The sequence below is a fragment of the Orcinus orca genome, chromosome 17 (assembly GCF_937001465.1).
Source record: "Orcinus orca chromosome 17, mOrcOrc1.1, whole genome shotgun sequence".
Classification (NCBI taxonomy): Eukaryota; Metazoa; Chordata; class Mammalia; order Artiodactyla; family Delphinidae; genus Orcinus; species Orcinus orca.
The window spans coordinates 73,139,491-73,166,281 of record NC_064575.1 but is presented as its reverse complement, the minus strand read 5'-3'; the positions used below and the strand labels follow the sequence as shown (position 1 = coordinate 73,166,281).

General features: G+C 38.0%; 1 protein-coding gene across 7 annotated transcripts in view; it reads right to left on the bottom strand.

The window, feature by feature from the left end:
* The window catches only part of NSMCE2 (NSE2 (MMS21) homolog, SMC5-SMC6 complex SUMO ligase), a 223,438-nt gene that overhangs the window by 94,946 nt on the left and 101,701 nt on the right, over positions 1–26,791 (bottom strand). For 2 of the 7 annotated variants that reach the window (XM_049700547.1, XM_033419817.2), the window contains exon 5: positions 9,316–9,399. The exons of 4 other annotated variants lie outside the window; for them this stretch is intronic. In XM_049700547.1, the coding sequence (XP_049556504.1) occupies positions 9,316–9,399 (84 nt within the window). The remainder of the gene's footprint in view (positions 1–9,315; positions 9,400–26,791) is intronic. One more of the 7 variants, XM_033419819.2, reaches the window with a different exon arrangement.

The window sequence follows — 26,791 nt, the reverse complement described above, 5'->3', positions numbered from 1 at the left end:
GAAGCCACTGCAATGAGAAGCCCGCGCACCACAACAAAGAGCAGCCCCCACTTGCCGCAGCTAGAAAAAGCCCACGCACAGCAAAGACCCAACGCAGTCAAAAATAAATAAATAAATATTTAAAATAAAATAAATAAAAAACACTGTCTTCCTATTGAGGCCTGTGATATAATTTCCCATTGCTCCAAGTACCTCAGAAAAATTTAAGTTTGTTTTTTGAAAAGATCTACATATTTCTTAAGCTCATTTCTGGCATTTTATATTATTATCGAGAATTGGGTTCTCTGCTTGTTAATTTTGTCCCTCCCTCCCATTATACTTTCTAATGGGTATGGCTGGAGTATAAGATAGCTGTTGACATTTGTCTTTGTCCTATAGTTTACTGTCTTAGTCCCTTATTAAACTTTTTAAAATTAGGAAACAAAACCTTTTTACCACAAAAACTTTGAACATATATATAAAAATTTAAACCACCTGTAGTTTCAACATCGAAGATAACCACTTTTAATAGCTGTGAGTTAGATTCTTTTCCATATGGCATATCAGAGATTTAAGTCTATTCTATAAAATTGGGGGTCATATTGTATATACTTTTATTATAATATACATAAACATTTAGTATATGTAGGCTAATATTGATGTTATAAATAACATTGTTGTCAACTGTCAATGTAAACCTCACTATTTAAAGATCAAGATTCAGGGCTTCCCTGGTGGCGCAGTGGTTGAGAATCCGCCTGCCGATTCAGGGGACACGGGTTCGTGCCCCGGTCCGGGAAGATCCCACATGCCTTGGAGCGGCTGGGCCCGTAAGCCATGGCTGCTGAGCCTGCGTGTCCGGAGCCTGTGGTCCGCAACGGCAGAGGCCACAACAGTGAGAGGCCCGCATACCGCAAAAAAAAAAAAAAAAAAAGATCAAGATTCAGACTGATTTAAAAGATAAAAACTAATAAATGTTTGGAAGTGACATGACAAGTGATAATCAGAAGAAATTATAGCTATAATAATTTCAGATAAACCTCAATTCATGAGAATAAAAGTGAAAAAAGTAAAAGAGGGTTATTTATTTATTTTTTTTGCAGTACGCGGGCCTCTCAGTGTTGTGGCCTCTCCCGTTGCGGAGCACAGGCTCCGGACGCGCAGGCTCCGCGGCCATGGCTCACGGGCCCAGCCGCTCCGCGGCACGTGGGATCCTCCCGAACCGGGGCACGAATCCGTGTCCCCTGCATCGGCAGGCGGACTCTCAACCACTGCGCCACCAGGGAAGCCCCAAGAGGGTTATTTTTAATTAATAAATGTTCATCCACAATAAGGAAATAATAGACTTATGCTATAAACATTTCAACAGCAATCAATAGAGATACACTACACTCTTTAAAAAGAGAAGGATAAATAGAAATTCAATAGTATCATGATATTCCAACAGCATCTCAGTCCTTTTCAGATTAGTTAGAGAGCTAGAAAAATCTGAGAGGATGTAGAAGGCTTGCTGTTTTTGAAAAATCCATTGTGAGCATCTTCACATTTCCATACCAATAAGCATACATATAAAATAGTTTCTCAATGTTTTTTAAAAGTCCATGCCACCTTTAACTAAACTTAAAAATCTCAATCCTGCCTTTAATGTTTAAAATATATATTTTTAAATCCCAAACTTAAAATATTAAAACAATGGCAGATTTGGGGGAACCATGTTTTTAAATTGAAGTAGAACTGACCTACAATACTATGTTAGTTCCAGGTGTACAACATAGCGATTCACTATTTCTATACGTTACAAAAGGATTACCACGATAAGTCTAGTTACCACCTGTCACCATACAAAGTTATTACAATATTACTGACTGTATTCCTTATGCTGTACATTTCATCCCCGTGACTCATTTATTTTGTAACTGGAATTTCGTACCTCTAAATCTCCCTCATCTATTTAATTCATTCCCCCACACCCGAACCCTCTAGCAACCACCTGTTTGTTCTCTGTATCTATGAGTCTGTTTCTGTTTAGTTATGTTTGTTCATTTGTTTTTTTTAGATTCTACATGTAAGTGAAATCATACAGCATTTGTCTTTCTGTCTGACTTATTTCACTTGGTCCATTCATGTTGTTGCAAATGGCAAGATTTCATTCTTTTTATGGCTGATTAACATTCCATTATACATGTGTGTGTATGTAATTTCTTTATCCATTCATCTACTAATGGACACTTAGGTTGCTTCCATATCTTGGCGATTGTAAAGAATGCTGCAATAAACATAGGAGTGCATATATCTTTTCGAACCAGTGTTTTTGTTTTCTTCAGAAAAATACCCAGAAGTGGAACTGCTGGATCATATTGTAGTTTGATTTTAATTTTATGAAGAACCTCCCTACTGGTTGCACCAGTTTACATCCCCACCAAGAGTGCACAGGCTTCCCTTTACTCCACATCCTCTCCAGCATTTGTTTTTTGTTGTCTTTTGGATAACAGCCAGTCTGACGGGTGTGAGGGGATGTCTCATTGTGGTTTTGATTTGTATTTCTCTGATGATTAGTGATGAGCATCTTTTCATGTGCCTCTTGTCCATCTGTATGTCTTCTTTGGAAAAATGTCTACTCAGTCCTCTGCCCATTTTTTAATTGAGTTGGGTGTTTGTTTGATGTTGAGGGAAAAAAAATTTTTGCTTAAAAGCTCTGATCAACATAAGCACTGAGTATTTTTGCTTGATGAAAATGTTTGCCTTCTAACCTAAGTGGTGTGGGAAAGAGAATTTGACATGGGCCATGCTGATCAAACCACTTTGCTTTCACAGTCACGGATGGAGAAAAACCAGCCTTGCAAATATATGTGGATGAAATGAGTGCCATTCAAAGTCCACTAATTTGTTTTGGAGTAAACAGGGAAATATTTTACTCAAAAATTCTCCAAAGTGATTTTTCTGGAAGTTATTTTGGCAACTGAACAAAACTTCAGTTCTAAACACTTGCCACAAAGACCTTCCAGCACAGACTGCATATATGTGAGAAAAGTATTCCTCACAAGTTCCCAGTGGATTTTCAGCTGTGAGTTGAAAAACTATCATCCAAATTTATTCTTCACACAGATTAAGTTAAATTTATCTCCTCCCTGAATCTTTTTTTTTTTTTGATGATTTTAACAAATCAGAAAATTAAGAGACTTGTTTGGTACAACATGTCTACTTTCCTACTTTCGTTAGGAAAGTAGACTCTGGCCCTAGACTGGGTTGCAAAGCTGATTCTGCCAGTTATTAGCTGGGTGCTCTCGGGCAGGCTACTACGACCTTCCTGTGTCTCTGCATCCATACCTGTAAAATACGTAAAATACTACCTGTACCTATTTCAGATGATTGTTGTGAGCACTACGTAAGATAATACATGTAAAGCATCAGAACAACATCTAGCTTGCAAGAAGCACTTGAAAAATGTTCGTGAGTCTTATTAGTACAGCTGGACTTTGGCTGCAAAAACTTAATGTATTAAGTAATAATGTTGGGTTTTACCCCTTGAACTTTCAGTTTTTTGTATATAAAACTTTCAAATACATCTTCCAAATGTTATGCTTTGCTGAATGTTTGCAAGTTTGAAGCAGTTGCTTTTGTCCTTATCGTCTCAGAAACAGAGCGACGTTATCCTTCTGCTCGTTAATCTTTCCAAGCACTTTTCCTTCTGACATGATTGAAAAGGTCTAACAGAACATGAGGCAATATAAATATTCATTGATTACTTCTTCTGATAGTTTGGCTTCAATTTTTAACATTAAAACCTTCAATTCATCTGGAATGTATTTTAATGTAAAATATAAACTTTGGATTTAAAGTAGTGTCACTAAAACATTATCAATGGTTCCAAATGTTTTTCTTGAATAAGCCAACTTTCCCCCACTGATTTGAAAATCTGTCACACACCAAAATTTTACATGTGCTTATTACAATATCTGTCTGTTTATTTCTTACTGTTCTCTCAGCGGAACTTATGTTTCACAGAGAAAGGGGCTTGGTTGCTTCGGTTCACTGCTGGATCACCAGAGTAATGCTTGGCTCATAGAAATAAATGGCTGGAAGAGGATTTCCTCTTTTGACCTCAACATGATTACTAATTAATTGATTTTCTAATGATAAATGCTACATTATTGAAACAAATCCAAATTTATCATATGTACAGTTCTTTCAATACGCTGCCAGATTTTATTTGCTAATATTTGACTTAAGATTTCATATATCTAGTTTTATGTGAAAGTGTTCTTAACTTTTAAGAAAAAGACAAAACATGGAATTTGGTCATAAGTCATCCTAGTTTCCTAAAATAAACTGGGAAATGTTCTGTATTTTCCCACGCTTTAAAATAGATTAACTAGCACAGAAAATATCCGTTCCTTTAAGATCTGACAGAATTTAACAATTAATATGTCTAGGATTTGCACATTTGGGGAGCAAAGAATCTTTCTTTTAATCTTCTTTTTGTAAACGTCATTCACAATTTTGGCCATTTTGAGTCAATTTTGGTTACTTTTTGTTTTAAATCTATTTTCAGTCATTCATTTTGCAGATTTAATTCATTGTCGTAAGGTTAAACATATTACTCCTTTCAAATCTATTTTTTAAAAATTCCCTCTGCATCTATGGTTACAGACCTCTCATTTTTCCTTTTAAAGGTGTGCCTCAGGATCATATTATAGTTGGATTTTTTTAAAAAAGCGAATTCTTGTCATTTAACAGAACAGCGTAGTCACTGTGTGGTAATAAGTTCAGTTTTAATTTAAAACTATATTCTGTTTTTTATGCTTCCAAAACTTTTGCTTTCCCCCTCATTCTTAGCCAATTGATTTGGAAGTTATTCATCCTATTTCTACTCAAGTACTGCTTGACTTTACTTTCTTTATCCTGTATTTCTTCCTTTTTTTTTTTTATTATTTTTTTTTATATTTTTTTTTATATTTTTTTTTTATTTTATTTTTTATTTTTTTTTATTTTTTTTATTATTTCTTCCTTTTTAAAAAATATTTTTTTATTTGGTTGTGCTGGGTCTTAGTTGCGGCTCGCCGGCTCCTTAGTTGTGGTATGCGAACTCTTAGTTGCGGCATGTGTGTGGGATCTAGTTCCTGGACCAGGGATCGAACCCGGGCCCCCTCTATTGGGAGCATGGAGTCTTAACCACTGCACCACCATATCCTGTACTTCTTAATAGATGCCAATAAGAAAGTAACAGTTTCTGGAATCTCCTTGCACTCTTCCATCTTCCTTCTGCTTGCCAAATTGTTGAAACACTTTATAATCGCAGATCCCCATTATTATTAGTCTGTTACATAATTCTTTTCTGAGGACTCATTTATCATTAGTATTATGGCTTACTACTATATTAACAACTCTTATTCACAATTAATTCGCTACCACTTTAAGAAAAAAATACCCTACTATCATTTCTTCCCCTTATCAGGTTCTTTATTCTTGCTAATTACTTATTTGGTGCTTGCATGTCTTCGCATAATTTTCTTTTTTCCAGGGCAAGTACATGAGTGGGATATTCCGCAAATCATTCAATATCAAAGATGACCTTTCTGATGCCCTTTCAAGAAAAGATGCCTCAGCTGGCCGTAAAATTTGAGTAACAACCCTTTCCCCTGGATGTCTAAGGTGATGTTCTGTTGCTTTTTGCATATATAGTGCTACCAGGTAACTGGATACAAATGTATTCTCCTTCTTTTGTGGATAACATCTTCTCCCTCACTCCACTCTACCCCACCCGCACACATGTGATGCTTATAGTTTATTCTTTTTTTAAATGCAACAATTTTGTTAGAATATATTTAAAGATTGAATTCTTCATCATTATTATTCTCTTCACTTAATAACAGCTTTCTTGAGATATAATTCACATAGCATAAAATTTCATTATTTTCTGCTGGCTACCTGTGATGTGAAGATTCATGATTCCCTTTAGCTAAGGTGGTGGTGAACGTGTGAAATGTAATTTGTAAGCTCAGGTCATCATCTTGAACCAGAAGCCTACCCTGATGCTGACTGCTGCTGCCATACTGCTACTCCTCCCATCTGTTCCACTGGCTCCATCTAGGAACACACTTTACATACTCCTGGCTTTCTCACTGGGTTCCTCTTCTTTCTCCATTGTTTTGCCAGGTCCAATCCTCACCCTTCCTCTCCTCTCACTCAATACACTCTTTCTGGGTAATCTCATCCACTTCCTGGCTCCAACTGTCATCTCTATCAGTGGTTCTCAAGTCTCTCCCCAAATACTGTTCATATGGAAACATTCTACCATCAGTAACGTCTCTCATTAGACACAGCAATTCACAACTGCAGGGACATCCTGGGATCTCAGCAGGTGCACTTATAGCTTGAAGAAGCACTTCTCCTGTCTAGGGACCTTCAGTCGGAGACACGTCTCTTCCATCTCTGGAGGACAGCATCACCATCCACTGAACTGTCCAATCCAGAAGCCTGGAGGTCATGACTACTAGACTTGAAGACAGAGATGGTGTCTCTACAATTCACCACCATACCTCACAGAGTGTCCAACAGACAGCAGCACAACAAATATTTGTTGAAGGAATTAATTCAATCACTAAATTCTGTGGTTTCTAATTCATATCCTTTCAACTCATCCTCTTCTTTTCACCGGCACTGTTAAGGTCACTATTAGTGTCTACTGGTTACTACTGAAGTCTCCTAGCCTCCAGTCCTGCTTCCCCCAACCCATTCTCCATGCTACAGTCAGTTATCTTTTTCAGTTATAGCAGTACTTATCATCCCTCAACTTAAGGCCCTTTAATATCAAACGTAAAGTTCTCAACAGGCATATAAGTCTATAATTCTCTTGACTATGTACATAGCATTCCTTCTACTTAGAAGAACAACTCAGGTATCATTGTAAAGAGAATTTCTTGATGCCCCAAAACTGAATTAAACATTCATCTTACGTGCTCTCTGAAGTATCCTGTACTTTCCCTGCTGCTGCACCTATTCTGTATTGTAGTTGTCTGTTTACTTGTCTGTCTCCTCAGCTACACTGTAAATTTTGACGGGTGCGCCAGTGTCCTGGTCACTGTATCTCAATGCCCTGCAGAGTTCCTGGCACAGAGTAGGCATTCGATGAGCATCTGGTGAATGAATATATTTTCAAATATCACCAGTGACCATGCAAGTAGATAACTGGAATTTTCATCATGGGACAGGGATTCTGAACCCAGTTGGGATCCATAAACAGGTACGAAGAGGGCATGAACACCATGAAATTGTACCCAACATTCTATGTGTATATACATTTTTGAGGGTAACTTTCAGACTGCCTAAGGAGTCAATAATTCTAGAAACTTAAGAAATATTACCGTTGGAGTTTATTTGGTTAGAAAGGAATATTCTAAATTATATTACAAACAAACAAAAACAAAATGTTGATACATACACACAACACAGACAAATATACCCAGAGACTGACTTAATGATATCAAGCCTTATGGTGAACCTTTTACTGAAAAGGGACAAGAATCAGAGAAGTTAGACAGCTGCAGGAGGACTGAAGAAAACCAGAGGATGCCAGAAAAAGAATTTAGAAAGGTAGAACAGAGAATGAAAAAGAAATTCTGTCTACTCTGCCATTTTATATACGGTCCTTACGCAGCCAGCGTGTGAAAGGTTAGCGCTTCATCACAAAGGATGTCAAAGTCTGAAGATATCTGTAGTTTTGAAAATTGCATCTTCAGCTTGCCATAACGCTGCCTAACTTCAGGATAGTTCTGTCCCACCACTCTAGTTGTCTTTGCAGTTCTGTCCAGTGAATCCCTGTCTAGACACTGACCTTCAACAGAAGGAAAGAAAGAAAAAAGGAAGGCAGCGGCCTGGGCTTATGAGAAAAGAGGGGCAGGGAGAGGAGTAGGTCAAATGCTCATTACTATTCAGGTGACCATCTGTCTCTGGCTCACTCTGCTCCTTTGTCTTTATTCAGGGTAATTTATGCACTTCAAAATTTGCAAGAATCTTGCCAAGATATCATGCACTTTGGTAAAGTAAGGAAATGTACTTAAGTTCTGAAAAATACAGGTAGTTTTGAGAGTTGTAGGTGTTTTTTATAAATGTTGACTACGGTCAGCCTCTCCCCACTAATTTAACATTTAATGAAGCTAGGGAATATGATTTTCCTTTCTTTCTTTTTATTTTGGGGGGGGTGGTATTTCCACATATCACCATATAACATACTATACTGCCTGTTTTGCTTTAGAAAATGCAAACTTTCATGTCATAACATGTTGTTACTAATCTACTAAAGTAGGACAAGTACTTCAGAGGTGACGATAGGCTTGATTTTGAGTGTTTCGATGCTACCCAGCCTAACTTCCAATACCGTAGGGTCCACAGTGTAAACCTGATCTTACATTCAAGCTGCCTCTGGCTGTGAAACAAACCTTGCTCACGTGGGGATGAAAAATGGACCCTTTCCTCGGTAGCATCATCTTTCATCCAAAGAAAATGAAAGCCAGAGGATGGTGAATTTGGTCAAAAGGCCTGAAGAATTCATTGACTGGTTAATCAGCCTCTAAATAATCAGGAATGGCCCACAAACCTATAAAGCAATTCATCCCCATCCCATCTAACATCAGTCTACAAGAACGGCTCTGAGTAATATACAGATACAGGAGCCTCATGAATTCAACACAATAATCCAATAGTGTCTTAGTGTCTTGCTGCAGAACTCCACTGTATAAAATGGACAAAATTGTGATTGTCAAAACAATAGTTTCAAAGAACCAAGTTTGTACAAAATAAGTCTTTTAAAGATTCTATATTTACCTGCGCTATCTGAAATCTTTGTGAGGTCCTAATCTACTAATAAAAGATATATTATTTTAAATCAGATTGATAACGAGGATTGCTCTGGGTACATCCCTGATAAATGTATGGTGAAATTTAGTGATCAATTATTCTGGCTGGAAGTTGGGGTGAAAGGGGAGGAACAGGAGAGAAAGGGGAAAAATTACCATTTATCAAAGTGCCACCTAACCGTGTACTTATTTGATGCAAGAATCAATTTTAAAAAAATTCCAGGATTCACTTAAGAGTTGTAGTTGAGTTTTGCCCTGTTATCTACTCTGATATCCTTTTTGGCAAGACACTGCTGTTAATGATTTTTTGAAATCTGGTTTACATGCCGTTGTACTCATAGGTAAGCGGAACATGGCACTGAGAAATTGTGCTTTATTTTTTCCATAGCAGTGTGTGGGATTCTGAAACCCTTTCAAATGCTACTGGGACTATTTTGAGGAAAGAGGGAAAGATGAGAATGGAAGAAAAAAATTCTATAACCTCGTCCATTGCCTGCTCTACTTGCATCCTTATCCTTAATCTGGTCGAAATCATTGTGTCCTCCATCTTCTTTAGGTTTCACTGCTGCAAGAGAGACCCAGGTTAGGAAGTGACTTGAGTATGACGCCAGGATCAATGCTGACAATGAGATGAGAGCCAGAAGCGAAGCCAGAAGAGGCTGTGAAGCCAGAACTGGATATGAGTTGTTGGGGGTCCTCACCATGTGACATCTACAATATACATTCCATTCATCCGTACAGGTGTGAAATTTACAAAACCAAACAGATAACACTCACCCAGAGGATAAGGGTCTACTGTCATTGACATAGTATTATTTGGTACACTCTAGCTGAAATGTGCACATTATTAAGATGTTCTTAACATGTTACTTCCGGGAAGACTTTTTCTGGTGAAGTGTGGAATGGAAAGGGAACATGGAGCAAGACGACACGGATGGGTACCACCTGGGAAATCCAGCAGTCCGCTCCATCAGATGCCCACAAGGTAGTATTTACCTTGATGGGCCTTGCAGACTCTGATACCCGATTCTCATTGACTGGACCCAGGAATGCAGACTCATGCTAAGAAAACTCACAAGACACTGATGTATTAAAAAAAAGAAGGCGACTTTATTATTTACAGTGGACACCAGAAGAATCAGGCATACTGAATCTGCATCAGTCTGTACCAGCCTGATAGTGAATTATCTCCTTGGGAAGGCAAATTACCAGAGGGAAGCTTGGTGTGCACGGAAGCAGAGCAAGTGGAGTTAATTATGCAGGATTCCAGTGCAAAATGGCATGAGGCTCTGCAGCTCTGTACCACAGGGTTATCCACCTGCCAGGCAGGTTGGATGCTTGCCTCAACCTGGCAGGTGCTACTGGTCAGACAGTGCACCTGCCTGTTAGGTATCATGACAATTACATTAATAGCTTTTCTTTTTCTCTGTTTTGGAGACAGAGAAAATGCCCTTCTGATGGACATTTTATATGTTTGTGTGTTTTAAAGATGTCAATACCCTCAATTAGGTTACAGTCAAATCTTTCTGCCCAAGGAGTCTTTATGTCTCGTAAGATCACATTGCCTCCCTTGGCTTTAATCTATTAGCTGTTAATTTCTTAGTTTAATTTTCAGAGAGTATTTTCATTTTCCAGCTTTCTGGGATCAAGAGGGGCACGACATGGTAGACTCCACATTTGCCTACAGGTTCCACAAAGTCTCAGTTAAATTCAAATCGACCTGTATTCACTGTGCCAACTTTATGCCCACTGCTGTGCCAGATACAAAATAATATTCAAAAGTGTAACAAGAGCCTCTAAGGAAACACATCTACTGGACACCTATAGCCCTAAGTTCTTCTTAAGGTATACTTTTCATTCATTTTTCACTAGCATTTATAGATCCTCTCCTATATACCAGGATTAACTAGATATAAGAAATACAAAGATAAAAATTGTCTTGTTCCCTTTAAGAGCTTACAGTCTAGCAAAGGAACAAGACATTAAAAAAAAAGAAAAAAAGGTACTTTGCCAAGTGGTATGGAGCCCGGTGGAAAGCATACTTTTATATATAAGGGGCAGAGACAGAAGCCATTTTTTTTAAATCTATTTCTAAAATATACTAAATAATAATGATTATTTTAAAAAAGTAACAACAGGGCTTCCCTGGTGGCGCAGTGGTTGAGAGTCCGCCTGGCGATGCGGGGGACACGGGTTCGTGCCCCGGTCCGGGAAGATCCCACGTGCCACGGAGCGGCTGGGCCCGTGAGCCATGGCCGCTGAGCCTGCGCGTCCGGAGCCTGTGCTCCGCAACGGGAGAGGCCACAACAGTGAGAGCCCCGCATACCGGAAAAAAAAAAAAAAAATGTAACAACAGTGGTTTGAAGCACCAAGTGTAGTAAGTTCCTTTCTCGCTTCTTCCCCCCTCCATTCTACCTCTCAAGGTTGTCTTCAGTAGTTGGAGAATACTCTTTCACATCTTTTTCTCTGTATCTGAAAAGCGTACACACACACAAACTTTTGCATCCCCCAAACACACATATTTTTACACATATATAAACATAAATTTCTATATTTTATCAATGTGTGAAATTTATATATTACACATTCTATTTATATAATATACACACATGCACATATACATTTATGTAATATACACACGTGTGAGATCATATTATTGTTTTATAACTTGTTCTTTTATGTTTAATTTTTGCTTATAAATTATAACATGTATACAGAAAAGTACACAAAACAAATACGCTCAGTTTGGAAAATAAATTACCCCACAGAGCTCCCACCAGGTCAATAAACAGAGAATTCTGAGTACCCCAGAAACTCTGCACCGCCCCCAAAATCATTACGCTAAATTTTATGTTAGCCATTTACAAGCTTTCTGTGTAGTTTTACTACCCGTGAGGCAGGCAAAGTCCAAATTTGCCTGGATCAGCAAATGTCCTCAGGGTAAAAGCAGCTTTAGTTCTCTAAAGAACTCTCGCTGACGTAAAAAATAAATACATAAATACCCTAACCCTAAAAAAAAAAAAAAAAAAAAAACTCTCCCTGAACTCTTGCTTTTCCTTATGGTTCCTTAGATTTTCAGGTCTTTGCTGCTCTGAGGATGTTTTCTTATACATATTCAACAGTTTCAATAATTTTCAGCAAGATAATTGTTCAAATAACTTAATCAGTCATATTTCCAGTAACAAAAATTGGTGTCACTTCTCAATTTCTTCCTGTGTTACAGTTTTGTGTATAAATGTAGATTCTTATCTACTAGATCTTAACTCCTTAGGGGTTATGAGAAGTAAACATCTTGGATTTCCCACAGCATGAATAGTGAAATATGCAATAAATGTACAAAGAACAAAGAGTAAAGGATTGGAAAAGAGAATGAATGTGTAATTACTCCTGCCCTTGAGGAGTTTCCATTTTCTTTTTGTGAGGGAAGATCAGCTGTATAGGTATAAAACAATTTGACATGAAACAATTTGAGGCAATAAAGATATATGTTTAAATGAAATCACTTATATTCACTGACATGAAGAGACTTCCAAGATATATCGTTAAGTGGGAAAAAAAATGCTGTAGGATGGTGTAGGTGCGTAAAATACATCTAAATCTATAGCTATCTCCATGTGTGTAAACAGGTGTGTGTGTGTGTGTGTATGTGCCTGTGGATATTCTTGCTTATACACAGAAATACGACCCTAAAGACACATTAGTTACTTCTACAGACTGGAATTGGGAAGCCAGGAGTGATCTTTTCACTTTCAAATATCCTATGTAATATTTGTACGTGAAGCATATACTACTTTTATAGTTAGGGGAAATTTTTAAAATTCTATTCAAGGGCAAACATATACGACAAAGGATATCAAGAACTAAAAACATCCAGGAAGACAGACATTATTGGGGAAGGCTTCTTTGAAAAGGTAGGACTTGAAACAGGTCCTGCAGGACTGGTAGAGTTTAAGTTAGAGGGCAGGAGTGGGGGGAAAGTGGGCTTGGTGAACAAGAGTTGTGCTGCGAGCAGACGTCAGGGGAGAAATTAGAATGGTACCCAGAGAGGACCATAAAGAAGTGCATTCACCTGGCTAAAGCTAACTCCAGTTTACATTGAGAGGCAGGATTAAATGGATGTAGAGCCAGGGCATAAAATGTAGAATGTCATTAATATTAAGAGTTTAAAATTGGCGTGATGGGAAACAGAAGTCATTACAGGTTACTTTATGAAGTAGTAATATGAGATAACATTAACCTCATGGACTAGCCTGTGTAGAATGAAATCAAACGTGAAACGTCCCTGGTAATTTGTAAAGTGCTAGATCAGTAACTATTGGTTTTACTAAGTAAGTTATTAAATTAAGAGTCACATTTTAGGGAGACCATCTTGGTATTCTTGCACAGAATGCATTACAGGGGGAGAAAGACTCAGAGCAAGGAGATTCCTTAGCAATATCATATACTTGAAAGAGCTTACCCAGTTTATACAATCTGAAAAATGCAGATAACTGTCCTACCTCACAGGACTGTTTTAATAATTAAATGTACATACAATGGCATGGTCAAAATGGATCAGTTCATTTCTTCTCAAATGCTAATTGTTCAGATGTACACTGATAAAGATCAGAGCTGATGCCCTGGTCTCGGGAATGGAAAAGATAAAGCCCGGAGATTTTTCTAAATAAGTAATCAATAAAGATCTATTTATTGGATGTAGAGAATGAAAGAGGAAAAGATAAAGACTTCGTCTTGGTTTCCATCAGGGAAGACTGGAAGAATGGTGATGTCCCTGACAGAAACTGACCTAGATGTGCAATCTACAACATTTTTGGAGTTGTGACACTCTTACCATGTGAGTTTCACCTCCTCCATCTCTCTGTCACTCTCAACCCACAACCCTCCCCGCTTAGGTATAAGGCAACCTCCTTGTATTAGTACAAATATGGCTTGAAATATTTTAAAATAAAAAGTGCATTTATATTCATTTTATTTTGGAAACATTTTTTCAAGAACACATAAAAACCTCAAAACAATTGAGACATGCAAAGTTTCTGACTATTCAATGGTTGCAGTGGGCAAAACTTAGCAATACCTTGTTCAAAATCAAAACAAACTCTACATTTGACTTTAAGGAAGAAAAATTCTAGGCAAATAAAATTTGACAGAATTAAATATCTTTAGGGTTTAAAATTATGTGGATTTGTATTTTTATCATATTAAGGGCCAAATCACAAAATTATGAAAATCAAACAAAGATCAATATAAACTAATATAAGTGATGCTTTAAAAATTCTTTTCTGGATTCCAAGTGGATTTTAACTGCTGAGTGGCATGTTATAACCCTGGGCTGTAGTCTTAAAGCACAGTTTATTATAGTTTTAACAGTATTCCAAAAGTTTCAGCTGGATACTTTTTGTTGCCTAGCTAGAGGTCAAAAGCTTGAGGATTATTACATGATAGAAAACAAAACTTCAAAAAACTTAAAAAGTGACCTGTCATACTTCAGACTCCTTACTTTGCTGTAAGGTCACATTTCTGAAGAAGATGACAGAGTTGGTGATTGTGTAACTAAGCCTCCAGAACTACTTACGACTCTGGAATGTGATCATTGTTTTGCAATGGAGTTGGTCACCATCGGATGAAAATCTTGGGAAATAAAATATCTTGTTTACCTGCTAGTTCCTGTCAGAGAATAGCTCATTCACACACGGTACCACAGTACTTTAGTCTAAACTCCCAACCTGCATTGCTTGGTACTAATGATTCTATTTTAAAAGAATGTTAAGAATATTTCTACATACTTGAAAAGGTAAACAAAAGAGGGAGGAGGGTCGGGGAAGAGAGAGGAATGGGAGAGAAGAAAAGAAATGCATCTTTGCTTCACAGTAACGTGGAAAGGGGGAGATAGGAAAGGATGCAGATGAAACGAAATTGGCTCAAGTTGCTACTGCTTGGTTGAAGGTAGAGCTGAGTGCACAGAAGCCCATCTTCTGTGTCTACTTTGTATGTTGAACTGTTCCATAATAAAAACTTTAAAAATAAAAAGAAAAGGCACATACTTAATTTTTGAAGATTGTCTCCTAACTTTTTACCTAAAAAGGGATGATAATACAGTACTATTAATAGTGCTGCAATAAATATGTCATCTTTAGAACACTGATTTAGGATTTCAGGAGTTCCTGAGGCTTATCTGCCCAACAATAACAAAATTTTTGCCAGATAATAATCCTTATTCTGCACATCGTACTTACATAAAGCACTCTCGCATCCATTATCTCAGCTGCTCTTCACATTAACACTCTGAGATCTGGCGGGTGACATTCTAATTTATGAAAAATACAAGGCTCAGAGAAGTTAAGTGAATTTCGTTTCTTTCTTTCATTCATTCCACAAACATTTACTAAACACCTGTGTCAGGCAGATCTGTCCTAGGTATTAGGAATTAAAAGACAAAGAAAATGCAATTCCTTTTTTCAAGCGGACAGATTTATAAAACAATTAAATGACGACGTGATTCATGCTACAATGAAGTGTTTTTCAAAACAGGATTTTAACTATGACCTACAGTAAGAAATACATTTTCCATTACAAACCCAGGATACACAAACATGTTTAAGTGAAACAGAAGTTTTATGAAACACTACTCTTCCTATACATGATTCACACTGTGGTATTTTTTAATCTACCCTATTCAGTATCTTTTCTTTTTTAATAAAATGCTGGTCACGACCTTTTACAATTGGGTTACTGCTTAGAACATTTCATTATTCATTAGTGGGTGTGTCCTACAGTGTGCAAAAGTGTCAGGATGAGTATGATCAGAGTTCTGTGGCAACACAAAAGGAAACAAAACTGTTCTAGGGAAAGAGAAGGGCCTGAAATAGGTTAGTCTCTGAGTACTTATCAATATTAAAATGGCAGGTCATAAAGGTCTTAAAGGTCATAAAGGTCTTAAAAGGCTTTAATCACTTTGCTCTTACAATAATTGTGCTGTTGCACGCTGGCCAAATACAAAGCAGCAACAGACTGTGAACTCACTGAAAAGCTACAGAAACAAGTTGTTTTCTTGAAGGGATGGCAGCAATCACTCATTCATATTTACTAACTCTTCATTATGTGGCACAGCATCTCCTGTCTACTGGACCATCCTGCTACTACCTGTAAAACAACTATAAACATCCTGAGACTGTAAGGTTTACTCTGTGACTAACAGTCCTAAATATCTGTTTTCTCAAAAATTCTCTGGAAGAAAGACTTAAAAACAAGAGACCAGGATGATATGTGTGAGATGTAAAATCAGATACTGTAATTTTTATCAACCACAAATCTATACTGTGATTGTGTTCAAGGCCTTAATCTTGTATCTCAGAGTCTCAAAAATTTGCTGTCCGTCCAGGCAGTTGTGTAGCTGCTGTGTACAGAGCTCAGGGGAGAGAAGAGGCAGCAAAAGCACTAACATCTCATGCAGCTGCCCCCTGCTGTCTAACAGAGACAGGGTCAAGATCAGGGAGACCCATCGATTCGATTTTGCTTTGTCATTTCCTCCAATAGGAAGGTTTCCATTTTCAGGTACTTGTTCTGAGAATCTATTTTGCCCAAATGCACCAAAGACTCATTTTGTGAACGTGACCTAGTCTGGCAAGTCCTTTGTGCCTTTTATCCACTAAGCAATAAAAGAGAAAAGGTGCTTTTCCACATCAGCATGTGCTCAGCTTACAGGAGTGCTACTATTCCTCAGGCCTTCAATAAATATTCATCAAGGATACTGATATTGACACTGAGCAGAAAATAGACAAAAGTTAATTGGATTTCATGAAATGTAGAGGAACTACAGCTGTTTCTCATCCCTACTTCCCCAAAGGGAAACATGGTTTGAATATCAATGATAAAAGATTTTGTTGGCTGACGTATTCGTAATTAAAATCAAACCAAACTGAACCAAACCAAAAACATCAACCAGCATTTGTGCCTTTAATCATATAATTGGAGGGTTTTAGTAAATTGAAAGTATTCTGGGTTAGGCCTTATAGGTATTAACTCAGTAAGAGAGCGATGGCCAGAAGGAAATGAAAATTATAGTTTTGAGAAAGTCACTGAAAAGCATAAGCCATTTGTAAAGACATTCTGAGCTTTGGATGAATCTCTGTTTGGAAGACACGTTTAGGGTTGATACCCCTGAATATTCTGAGAAGTCTAAATAGGTGAATGAACTACAGTCTAAAAGACCTTCATGTTTTAGACTACACAGAAGATTTATGTGAAGAATACTCTTTAATTTAGACCAAGTATAACAGTTTCAAAACTCTGTAAATATTTAGTTGAGAATCAAATGATAAAACACGAAAACAATCAACCACCAGAACATAAGCTTGGTATTGTTCTCCTTCTATAATCTTTAGGACTCTCTTCCAACTTTGTATGAAGCATCTTCAAGGGACTGCACTACTTTAGGCATCTTGAACCCATCATGTCCAAAACCAAACTCTAATTCGCTTCTACCCTTTCTTTCCTCCTGCCAACCTCCCAGAACACCCATTCTTCTTAGTTAATTCCAGTGATCCCTGAAATGAGTATGCACAAGAAAAATCCACAGGAGAGGGGGTTAAATATTAAAACTTTCATACTGGATTCATGCTCAAAAGTATTTAACTATTTAGAGTATGTGATTTTTAAAAAGTTGAGACAACTAATCTAATCTAGGCCTCCTCACTGCCTTCAGACCATCAGTCTACTAAGGGTTTACATTCTTTCTCAAAATCTCTTCCACTTCTTTTCCCTCCATTTCCACCACCTCTTCAGTAGCTCAGCTTCTCCATGTCTTGCTGGGATTTCTGCAGGAGTCTTCCATCTTGCCTCACTTCTTGCAATATCTTTTTCCAACTCATTCCTTGCTCTGCCACTAGAAGTATCTTCACTAGTCAGATAATATCACTCATTAAAAAAAGAAAAGAAAAAAAGCACTATGTACACAATATTCCAAACACTGGAATGTGGTTTTTACAACTTTCTATACTCTTAGCTCAACCTAGGAAAGTAATGGGAAAAAAAGCATGACTTTCAGGCCTAGGTTTGAGTTTTGGCCCTGCCTCTTACGAGCTTTGTCACTTTAGGGGAAATCACTTAGGCTCCCTGACCTTTTATTTCCATTTTCGAATGGTGATATTAATAGCTCACAAAACTGTTACGTAAATCAAATGCGATCATCTGTGTATGAGAAGGAAAGTAACACAGAGCCAGACACACACTAATCGATCATCAATTGTTTGATCCCTTCGTGCTCTAGGTTCACTACTTCTACTGCCCTCTGCCTCGCTCCCATTACACCTGACCCCATGACCCTGGCACATCACACACCGACCCATCTGCAAGACACGTTGCTCTCAAATATGACATGCGCTCTCAGGCCCTTGTGGTTCTGATTATATTTTACACCCTCTGCCTCATGTGTCCTTTACCGCCGTCTCAATGAAATTCTACCCATGCCTCAATGCCCAGCTCAAATGTCAACTCTTCCAGGAAGTCTTCCCTTTATTCCACTGATCAGAATTAACCACTTTTCCTTCGTGTTCTCCCTGCACACTGTTTACAGCTTTACTTTCGTATTTATTTCTTTGCATTATAATATTACTATTATATTTGTATTAAATATAAACTTATGTTTACATATGTTACCTGCATGAATTATAAGCTTCTTGAAGGCAGAAAGCATGCTTTTCTTCTTTTAATTCTCAGCAATTAACACCTTGTACCGGAAGGGATTTAATAAAGGTCTGCCAAATAAATGTATCACAACATTTCCAAAAGGAGTAAATTTTTACCAGAACAAAACACCAATCACTTGTCTCAACTTTTGAAGTAATTTTTAGAAAACAACTTCTACCTGAAAAATACACTATTATTTAATCTTTACAATAAATTAAAAACAAGAAAGAAATGACTTAAAAATGGTAAATTTTTGACATTTCAGACTCAAAGAACAAGATATTATTTTTAAACTATTAAACTGATAATATCAATTGTCATCCACTGACAGCCTACTAGTGAGTGAATATTAATAGAGGGTAATGATTCAAAGAGGAAAATCATGATACATACATAAATGGAATATTAGACATCAATTAAAAATCATATTTTCAAATACTTAATGAACTCACACTATACTGAGCGAAATAATCAGAACACAAAACGGATCCCAATCTTGCAAGGACATATTTTATAAGAAAAAAAAGACTAAGGAAATACAGAAGACATTAATATGTGGTTATCTCCAAGTGGTGGGACTACAGGCAATTTTTATTTTTTGTCTTTTATATTATCTAAATTTTCTACAACATATACATTTGTATAGTTAGAAAAGTAGTTTTTAAAAGGATTGAACGTCAAGAAATTCTAATTAAAGCTTAACCAGATTTGCAAATACTAAAACAGTTATTAGCCCAGTAAAAGACTTCCTGCTTCTTAATATTAATTGCAACATATTTGTGTAGACATGATCAAACACTGAGAGTTAATGCTGTAGTTTAGAAAAAGATATGAAGAGAAGTTTTCCTGAATTCTAAACAGAAAGCGGAGTAAGTAAACATCTGACTGGTCATTCAGTAGGCAGCAAAGCACCAGCTCTGGATGGGGAGAGACTCGGTTAGCTCCAGCTCAGCCGCCTGTCAGCCGCGCTACTTGCTTTGTCTGAGCTGTAGTCACCCTCTCCACAGGTGAGGGAGAATCCCCATGCTTCCTCACCATTACCTGCAGAAGCCATGTGGACACCATTAAGGAAACCTCTACCCCAATGTCTAGGACATGGAAGGTCCTCTCCTATCTCGCGTCTCACAGATCTGGAGACTGTCCAACCCGACTGGAAGATGGACGAGGATGAGTACAGGGGTTCATTCTGACGTGAAGGGAACCTGAAAGGTTGGTTAAGCTTGCTGGGTAGTGAAGGCTGATTCTAAAAGAGACCCTGAGTGATTTTGGCTGCACCAGCTGTGGCCGTGAATGTGGCGCTCCCTGGTGGAGCCCTCTGCAAAGTGGGAAGGGGCCACTAAAAGGAAGCTGATAGAGGTGGGTGAACAGTGAAGACGGGGGACTGGGAAGGACACAAACAGATGACAGAGAGGGAGGAGGGAAGAGGTTTCGGAGGGCAGTGTCACTGAAGGGGCAGGGAAAAGCGGAAGCTAAGGGAGAAAGTGGAAATAACCAGATTGTGGAAGGGGGAGAGGGAAAGTTGTCTCTTCCTCTCCACTGTCTTCCTCCCTAAAGTTTCTCCCCCATTCGTGTTTATTCCTCTGCTTCTCCCTCTTTTCTACGCCCCCCAACTTCACTTCCAAAACCACACTTTTATTCTCAAGAGTCACTCCTACTCCCTCTCTGACAAGTGGCATTCCTTTCTCCAGGAGCCAGGAAGTGGAAACCTAGAAAAACACTGGAGCACTCTGCAATGCCCAAACTGGCTGCCCAAACCCTCAAGGTCCCCAAGCTTAGAGGATAACATCTAGAACTGACCCCGGCTGCAGGTATGAGGGGGCACAGCATAGACCGAGCAGCTGTTCACCTCCCCACTTTCTGTTCCTGGCCACCCGGTGTCCTCATTTGCACTATCTTCAATCACAAAGGATGCACTGTCTTCAAGTACAAACGACCCACGCGAATGTCCCATGATTAGAATTTACCCTCTGCTAATTGTATGGTCACCTTCCTTTCCTGGCAAATTTATAAAATGTTATTTTAAAACGCCAGGATCGGACATGTTTCAAACAAAGAACACACAAAGACTGGGCCACGAGAATATTTAGTCAAAAATCATAATGTCCTCAGGGTAGGAATGCATTTATTTCCAAAGTACATCACCTCGACTCCCAATGTAGCAGCTTAATGTACCAAGGAAAAGCTCAAGACAAAATGCTTGATTCTGGTTTTCTTGAAGAAAATTTTATGTATTCTTTTTTACAAATAAATATAAAGGTTGTACTGAATCGAAAGTGTAGATAAAGTGTTACATATGTGGGTGCTGAGTGGGGGCAACTTCAGAGACTGAAGGATATACTTTGATAAAACTGGAACAAGTCTATTAAAAAATCATTTGGAAATCATTACTTGAAAAATAAGAAAATGCTAATATTGTACCAGGAAATGCATTCAATCCCTAGTTAAGGTGTGTTATTTTATACCTCACTAAACAGTATGATAACCTGCTTACAACTGCCAAAGGCTGTGCCCCCTCTAGTGAAAACTCAAGTGTCCTTGCAAACAGCTCTGTTCAGCAAAGACGTATGATTTGCTCCCATGTTAAGAGAACACTTCCTTGTAAAATGTACCAAGAAATAAGAAAGGGAGCATCTTACTAAATAAAAACAAATGTACCCCAAAGCACAATACGAAACAAATATTAACTATCAGGGACCTCCCTGGAGAAACTTCTTCCCTCACTGTACCTTTAGACCCTGCGTTGCAGGGGATGCTGGCAAACTACTGGTTATGGGAACAGGGTGGGCTGGTGATTTTTACTTCTTCCACTTCTCTTGCAGCTCTCAGGAACTGAGACAGGGCCAAGGAAGAAACAAGAGCTGCAGGGCTCTGAATAACTGGTTAGTAGTGTTGACTAGAAAAACGGAATTGTTGGGTTTGAGGTGAATGGAGTTGAAGGGACAGAAGGAGGTTGTCAGAGAGCTTAAAAGAGCAGCAAGATGAGAAGCGGCACTGCCTTCCATTGAAGGAAAAGGCTTTCCTGTTAGCTGAGTTGTTTCCAGGCACTGCCCCACGGTGCCTCTCTGAACAGCAGAAACCAACACTGGTTTAAGAGCTGATTTTAGTCTCTGAGGTAATGTGAAAGAACATTAGGTTCTCAGACTCAGCTCATTTTAGGGATCAGCACATATAGCCTAAGAAAGGTAATGCTGGGTAAGCTGTCCATCTCTCTCAGATGTAGCCCACTTATGAAGCCACTTCGTTTTAGCAATAGATTTTACAAAAGTACTCCAAAACAATCACTAATTAAAAAAGAAAAATCTCACAAAAGAGATCACATTATCACTGGTGTGCTGACTTCCCGTTTTCTCCTACTTCTAAAGAGTTCTTTCTTTTTCCTCAGCAAAGGCAGTCAACAAGAGGCAGTTTACGTAATGGCTAAGGGCATGGACTCTGAAGCCAGATTTTCTGGGTTTGAATCACGAATATGAAGTTGGGCAAATTGCTCAACTCAATATCCTCAATATCCTACTCTGTAAAATGGAGATGATACCACCACCCAGCTCACAGCACCTTGAACAGGGCTGGCTACACAGGAAGTGCTCAAAGAAGGTCAATGATTGTCACTGGTTTAAAAAAAAAATGTTACTACTGCAAGGTAACAACATCCTTGTATCTACACTTAAAAAAAAAAAGAAAGCATATGACTAATGTATTTAATAACTTGTACACCTGCCTTTCCAAGTTAAGAATGTACTTCTTGAAGGCTTACTAATTTTTTGTCTCAAATATCTTACAGTTTCCGGCATATAATAAGAGCTCATAAATGTCTGAGTACAGGAATGAATGAAAGAAAAGGAACAAAGCTTTGTGGATCAAATAAGGCTGTAATATTTGCCGTATAAATAAATTCAGATTTACTGAGCTTTTAGTAAGTGCCTACTTTATGCTAGACCCTGAGTGAAGTCTTTATGTTGTTTTAATTAATACATTTCTATGGAAAAAGACACATCTATGTAACTGCACAATAACAGAGTGGCTACCGGGCTGTGCTGAGACTCATTTAGACTAGGCCCTTTCAGTTTACAACCCAGAAAGGGCTGGTTAACTAAACCTTGCTGAACTAATTTTCAAGCCATGCAAATCACTAACTCATTTATATGCCGCCAAAATGTAGCAGCAGAGGGACCACATGACCAAGACACAGGGAAGGCTATAGCAGGCCTGGCATTCTCTCCTCTAGATCTAGGGCAGGGCGATGGTACTCCTTTGGGGTACAAAAAGCACCTTGGGGATATTCTTAGCACCTATAAGGCCCAAGTCGGAAAGCCCTGCTTTAAAGGATCTCTTTAACCACAGAATAAGGAACTACATTATTAGATTCAGGACTTGGCCGCAACTCCATTTCCAAATGTTAGTTCTTCATGAAATCGTTATGTATCTCAGGGAAATTTCACATCGATCTCAGCTCTTTCATGTTTTACTTTACTGGGAAGAAAATTCTAAGCCAGCATAAATGAATAAGTGGATTTCAGTCTTCTGAAAGGGCTTTTTGGGTGTGGTTGAGATAGCTAACTTTGCAAACTTAGCAACACAGGATACATTATGAGTAAGTCCTTTCCTTTTTTTTTTTTTTTCCTAAATAATGATGCTAACTCACCAGATCCTTCTGAAAGAGGTCCTTTTATTAATTTCAATGAAGTCAAGTACAGAACAAGTTGTAATATGAAGCACCATTTATGCAACTATGTTGAAATTCTCTGCCAGAGTTACATCTCCTCATGTAAGAATTTTATGGTAAAACAATTTCAAATATCAATCATTAGCTTAGGCTCATTTTGGTTTTAGGCTGTCTTTCTATACAAATCATTGAAATCCTAAGGCATAGTGACAGTGCCCTTCAACAGAAAAAAAAAAAAAAATCCTGTTCCCCACAGTTTATAATAAAAGAGCTGAAAGCAAGCCTCAATTGAAATTATATTGTTAGGCAACTCCAGAAACTAAACACAAAAACATGTTAAAGTAAAGATTGCAACATCAAGGGAAAACCATCCTCATATATATAGTTTTAGATTCCCAGCCATTCCTAACCCCAGCCCAGATGAGATCAACTCAACCTTCAGAGGCTTTCCTGCAGTGAGCCAACAAGCCACTCACTCCTTTCTCAACCACACGGGTTACCCAGGGAAAGGCATGCAATGCATTTAAAGGGCCAATAGAAATCCTGTGGGTGGGTTTGGTCTGCCTTTCAAAACCAATGAACTTCCCATTATATAACCTTTAATAACAAGAGAGAAGTTTACAGTCATACACCCAACTAAACTCCAAGGCTGCATGCCTCACCGTAATTTTTTTTTTTTTTTTAGAAGAAGCAGTAAGAAAAAGTAAAAGAAAAAGCTTTCTGAATGGCACAATCCATCTTGTCAAGTAGTGTCGGAAAATTAATGAATCCAACTTGGTACAACTTAAGCTTGTTTTTTTGCAATGATTTTCATGGCAGTCTGATGTTTTCGATCAGAAAAGCCCAAGCATCTATTAAGCATTTTATTAATTCTTTATAAAATAAAGTAAGTCCTTAACCACAGGAGAATTCTGAGAATCTGGCTTTTCCAGAAAGCCCAAGAAAAATACTTTAGTTTCACCATTCTCAAATTCATTTGACTTTGAAACAAAATAAACATATTACTCTATTTAATATCTTGCACAAGCGAAATCACAAGAATGAAATGTGTTCAGAGTTCCTAGAAAAAAATGTAGCAATACAGGCTGCCAACTTGTTCAATGTCAAGCTCTAGGCAGTATAGCCACACTAGCAGTAAATGACTCAGAGTGAGTCACGCTTAAGCTATTTTTGCTTTTAAAGTACTGCCAGGCACTGTGTTAATATTCAACCCAGAGTAAATTTAGCCCAACAAGAAAACAAGTGTTTCCATGGTTGCTTCTTCACAGTGTTTATGGTATATATGCAGCCATTAGGCACAGGAATCTAGCCAGATAAATTAAGTAGGAATGCTCATCTTTCATTTATAGCCAGGCTTTGGAACACTGGAAACACTAAATGCAACTTAGGCTGTTCTTTCATCTCCTTCTGTCTATCTGCCCCTCCAGAACCCTAATAGCCAACTACACAGAAAGGATACTATTCATGATTCATTTAAAAGTTTGTACCATTAAAGTACCTTTAGTGGATTGTTGTTCATGGATTTTATTTGGCTCCTTGTTGTTTATAAATAAACAACAAGGACCTACTGTATAGCACAGGGAACTATATTCAATATCTTGTAATATTTTATTTGAGTCACAACCACTTACATGTCTCTGATGGTGCAGCCACAGGGGACTAAAGTGCTTAAAAATTATCTAGCAAAACCAGGAGGAAATGTGGACTATAGATACCAAATGGAATCATTATATAGTATCATGCACAGTGAATGGTCAGAGTCTGGTAATATGAACACTCACAGGGTGTTTAAAGAATACTGGTTGTTCTAATTCGAAAAGATACATGCACCCCAATGTTCATAGCAGCGCTATTAACAATAGTCAAGATATGGAAGCAACCTACGTGTCCATCAACAGATGAATGGATAAAGAAGATGTGGTATATATACACAACGTAATATTCCTCAGCCATAAAAAAGAATGAAATAATGCCATTTGAAGCAACATGAATGGATCTGGAGATTATCATAGTAAGTGAAGGAAGTTAGAGAGAGAGAGACTAATGTCATATGTATCATTTATGTGTGTAATCTTAAAAAATGATACAAATGAACTTATTTACAAACAGAAACAGACTCACAGATATAGAAAACAAACTTATGGTTACCAAAGGGGAAAGCGGGGGGAGGGATAAATTAGGAGTTTAGGATTAACAGATACGCACCACTGTATATGATATAAATAAACAACAAGGACCTGCTGTATAGCACAGGGAACCATATTCAATATCTTGTAATAACCTATAATGGAAAGAATCTGAAATTCTCATTCTGAGAAATGAATGGCTAATACCTGACTGATCTAAAAAAAAATTTCAGTTTTTCAGAATATGCTATTTCTATTGCAAATGCACATGGAGTTCTTGCACTTGAGTAACACAGTGACTACGAAATAGATGCCAGGACCTTCCCCTAATTAAATCCTCCTGTCTATTTATAGCTGTTAGAATCCTCAGCTTTATCTACAGAATCTACGCTGCAGTCGTATACCATGGTTAGCTATTCTGCTCAGCAAAGAAATATTACAGCTAGCTATCCCAGCCCAGCTTTCCAAAGTAGGATGCATGCACCCCAGTATGCAAACTCTTAGAACTTTTATTCAAAATTAACTTTTGTCTAAAAAATGAGGGGGAAAAAAACTTTGTTTCACTAATCATGTATATACCGACATTATGCAGACCGTGTATTAAAAATGAATGAACAAAATATCAGGAGGTGCATGCTCCTCCGGATGGGGGAGAACAGTCAGAAATATGTGGAGACCACTGCTTCCATGAACACAGCCGCCGGAAGGACCCAGCCTTCTCCTCTTCATGTTATATCCCAGTAGATGTTTGTTTGTTTGTTATATTTAACTGGTCACCGGCACAAAGAAAGTAGAGTGGAAAGGCCTAGGTCAGAAAGCAACTGGAGAAGATAGAGAAATGGTAATCCGAGCAAGGCAAGTCTGGAAAACAGCCACACAAAGCACCCAGTAATGACAGCACTGGGCACAACGACAGTCCCTTTGAGTCAAAAAGCTGACCAGTTAGGTCTGGCTTGCGTGAATGGCATCTTAATTCCCACAGAAGGCATCTAGCGCAAGGCCTGACATATAGTAGATACTTAGTAAGTCTCTGTGGAATAAACAGATAAATTACAAACCTGTATCCCTACAAAACATCTCATTTGAAACCCATGTATTCTAAAGCTCTGTATTTGTTACCTCTCTGTTTACTGTATAGGTAACTTTCACAATCTAAAAGCCTAAGGGTCGAAAAACAATTTATCAGAATTTCTTGCTTCCTCACAACCTTGATCACCGATTTCACTAACTCTACCAATACCAGGGATCCTACTTATCTGTACTTGGAAGTTCCATATTAAGAGGAATATAGACAGTAACTAAATCTTCACAGAAGGAGCATACTAACATTTAAGCAGAGGCAAAGATGGGGAGGGATGAAGAGTTGAAGCATGAGATTTTCAGGGCAGTGAAACTATTCTTTATATTATAATGGTGGATACAAGACATTATGCATTAGTCAAAAACCCACTGACCATTTGATCCAGTAGTTCTACTTCTAGGTGTAA